Here is a 2,270-nt window from a genome sequence, read left to right on the forward strand (position 1 = left end):
AAAGTAGATAAAATCTTTGAAACCTGAGTTATGTCTATACATTGAAAATGCAATAAGGTTTTTAAATTTTTGGGCTCCAAAAATAAGCCTTTCAGAGACTGTCAAATAAACTGAGACTTAGTTGTTTTCCAAATTGTGTTTTAACTGCTTGTACTCATTAGCACTGTGTAGAAGCTGTTCTAGATGTGTTTGTGTTGAAAGTATTGTACATTAGCTACTTATTCTCTGCCTTTTCTTGACAGTAGCCTAAACCATTCCTAGTACTTTACAGTGTATGCCTCTTGTGGATGTTGGGCAAAACCTGTTACTTCAGAATGTTTTGGGGGTCAGAAAAGTAGTTTTAGTGGCTTTTGCTCTTCTAATACCAAGTGCCAATATCAGCAGAGAATATTAAGTAGAATCTTAATTGATCTTATTGGTATGCAGATGCTGGGAAATGTGAACACAAGTGAGGAAACTTTGATATTCAGCTATTTTGCAGTTAAAGATTTCAGAAAGGACTATGCACATAGCTTTATTGTGAGTTTTTTTTTAAAAAAAAAAGTATCTAACATGAAATGTCTTGTCTTCTTTAAAGATATAAAGCAACATTTCACCAATGCGAAGTCTGTAAGAAAGTTTTTAAAGGGAAATCAAGTTTGGAAATGCATTTTAGGACACATTCAGGTAAAAATAAACCCCAACAAAACCACAAAACATGTAGGGATGTGTTTTTATGCATCAACACTGGTGGAATTATTTAATTCATTATGGTTGTTGAGCATTCAGGGCAAGAGTAGAAGGAAGCAGCAAGACTTTATTCTTTCTCATATGTTGGTCATTCCTGAATGCTACCTTCTGAATGTATCAGTTGAAATACTGATAACGCTCAGCACAGGTTTGTGGTATGTTCTCTACACTTCTTCCTTTACTTTACTGGTATGTGTTGTTGTCAAGTTTACCCAGACCTTGTAACCATTTTTGTGGTCCAGAGAATACTAGTGGTATTCTCAACAACAATTTGAAATCCCTTTGGAAAGGTTTATGTCCTTATAAGTTTGACTTTGTTTTTCCTACCTTATATTTAGGGAAATCATTGTCCTTTCAAAATGTATAGAAGTACACATTGAGTTCACTTAATACCAGTATCGGAACAGTTGAAAGACTGTTCTTTTTTTGTTTGGTTTATATTCTGATTGTGTGTACCTGGCAGGAATCCCAAGGATCGAGAGAATTGTATGTAAGAAGAGTGTGCTTTTATACCTTCTAAACAAACTTCCAATGGCTCCCTTGATTCCAAAATTGTGAATATATACTCTTCGTTTTCAGTAACATTGTTTTATACTAGGTCTCTATGCCATGTATTTGTATATTTATGTGTGACACGGTGTTACTCAGAATAACTAATTCTTACTTCTGTCTTTACAGGTGAAAAACCCTACAAATGTCAAATCTGTAATCAGTCTTTTAGAATTAAGAAAACATTAACAAAACACATGGTTATTCATTCAGATGCTCGACCTTTTAATTGCCAACACTGCAATGCAACATTTAAACGAAAAGACAAGCTGAAATATCATATTGATCATGTTCATGGATCAAAGGCTGCAGAAGAGGCCTTGACATCTTCTTCAGAGGAAAAGCTAGTCTCCTTACCAGTGCAGTACCGCTCTGATGACAAAGTTTACCAAACTGAGACTAAACAGTACGTGGAACAGTCCAAAGCATATCAATCAGAAGCCAAAACTTTGCTCCAGAATGTATCTACAGAAGTATGTGTGCCTGTGACTCTGGTACCAGTTCAGATGTCTGATCCGCAAGCTGATCTGGTACAGCATACTACTCAGTCGCATGGCATTCTTCCTCCACAACCTGAGCAGACAGATTACCAACGAGCAACAGATCTATCATTTCTAGAGAAATACACTCTTACTCCACAACCTGCAAATATTGTTCATCCCGTAAGGCCTGAGCAAATGTTGGATCCTAGAGACCAGTCATATCTTGGAACTTTACTGGGGCTAGATACAGCTCCTACTGTACAGAATATTTCGAACAATGAACATCCGTGATCAGACCATAACATTCCACCTAATTTACTAAGCTATTGGCCAACAGAAGGCTGATATGGCAATTAAGATTTATATTTTATATTTTATTTGGACTCATGAGTCTTCTGCATAGTTTTGGAAAAAAACAGGTTTGTGTACTTAACATTTGAACATTTCGGCACTGAGAGAGCGTTTCTTGTGATTTCCAGAGTTTTTAAAAATCTTATAGATGCTCTTTTA

General features: G+C 35.9%; 1 protein-coding gene across 1 annotated transcript; it reads left to right on the forward strand.

Moving 5' to 3' along the window:
* The first annotated feature begins 605 nt into the window (after window positions 1–605).
* Window positions 606–2,206, forward strand: LOC104471073 (zinc finger and BTB domain-containing protein 41-like). Its single transcript, XM_010086262.1, has 2 exons — window positions 606–666; window positions 1,408–2,206. Exons 1-2 carry the CDS (start codon window positions 645–647, stop codon window positions 2,049–2,051), a joined length of 666 nt encoding a protein of 221 aa, XP_010084564.1. The 5' UTR covers window positions 606–644; the 3' UTR covers window positions 2,052–2,206.
* Window positions 2,207–2,270: the final 64 nt, after the last annotated feature.

Source organism: Pterocles gutturalis, unplaced genomic scaffold (assembly GCF_000699245.1).
Source record: "Pterocles gutturalis isolate BGI_N339 unplaced genomic scaffold, ASM69924v1 C12207571, whole genome shotgun sequence".
NCBI classification, from domain to species: domain Eukaryota; kingdom Metazoa; phylum Chordata; class Aves; order Pterocliformes; family Pteroclidae; genus Pterocles; species Pterocles gutturalis.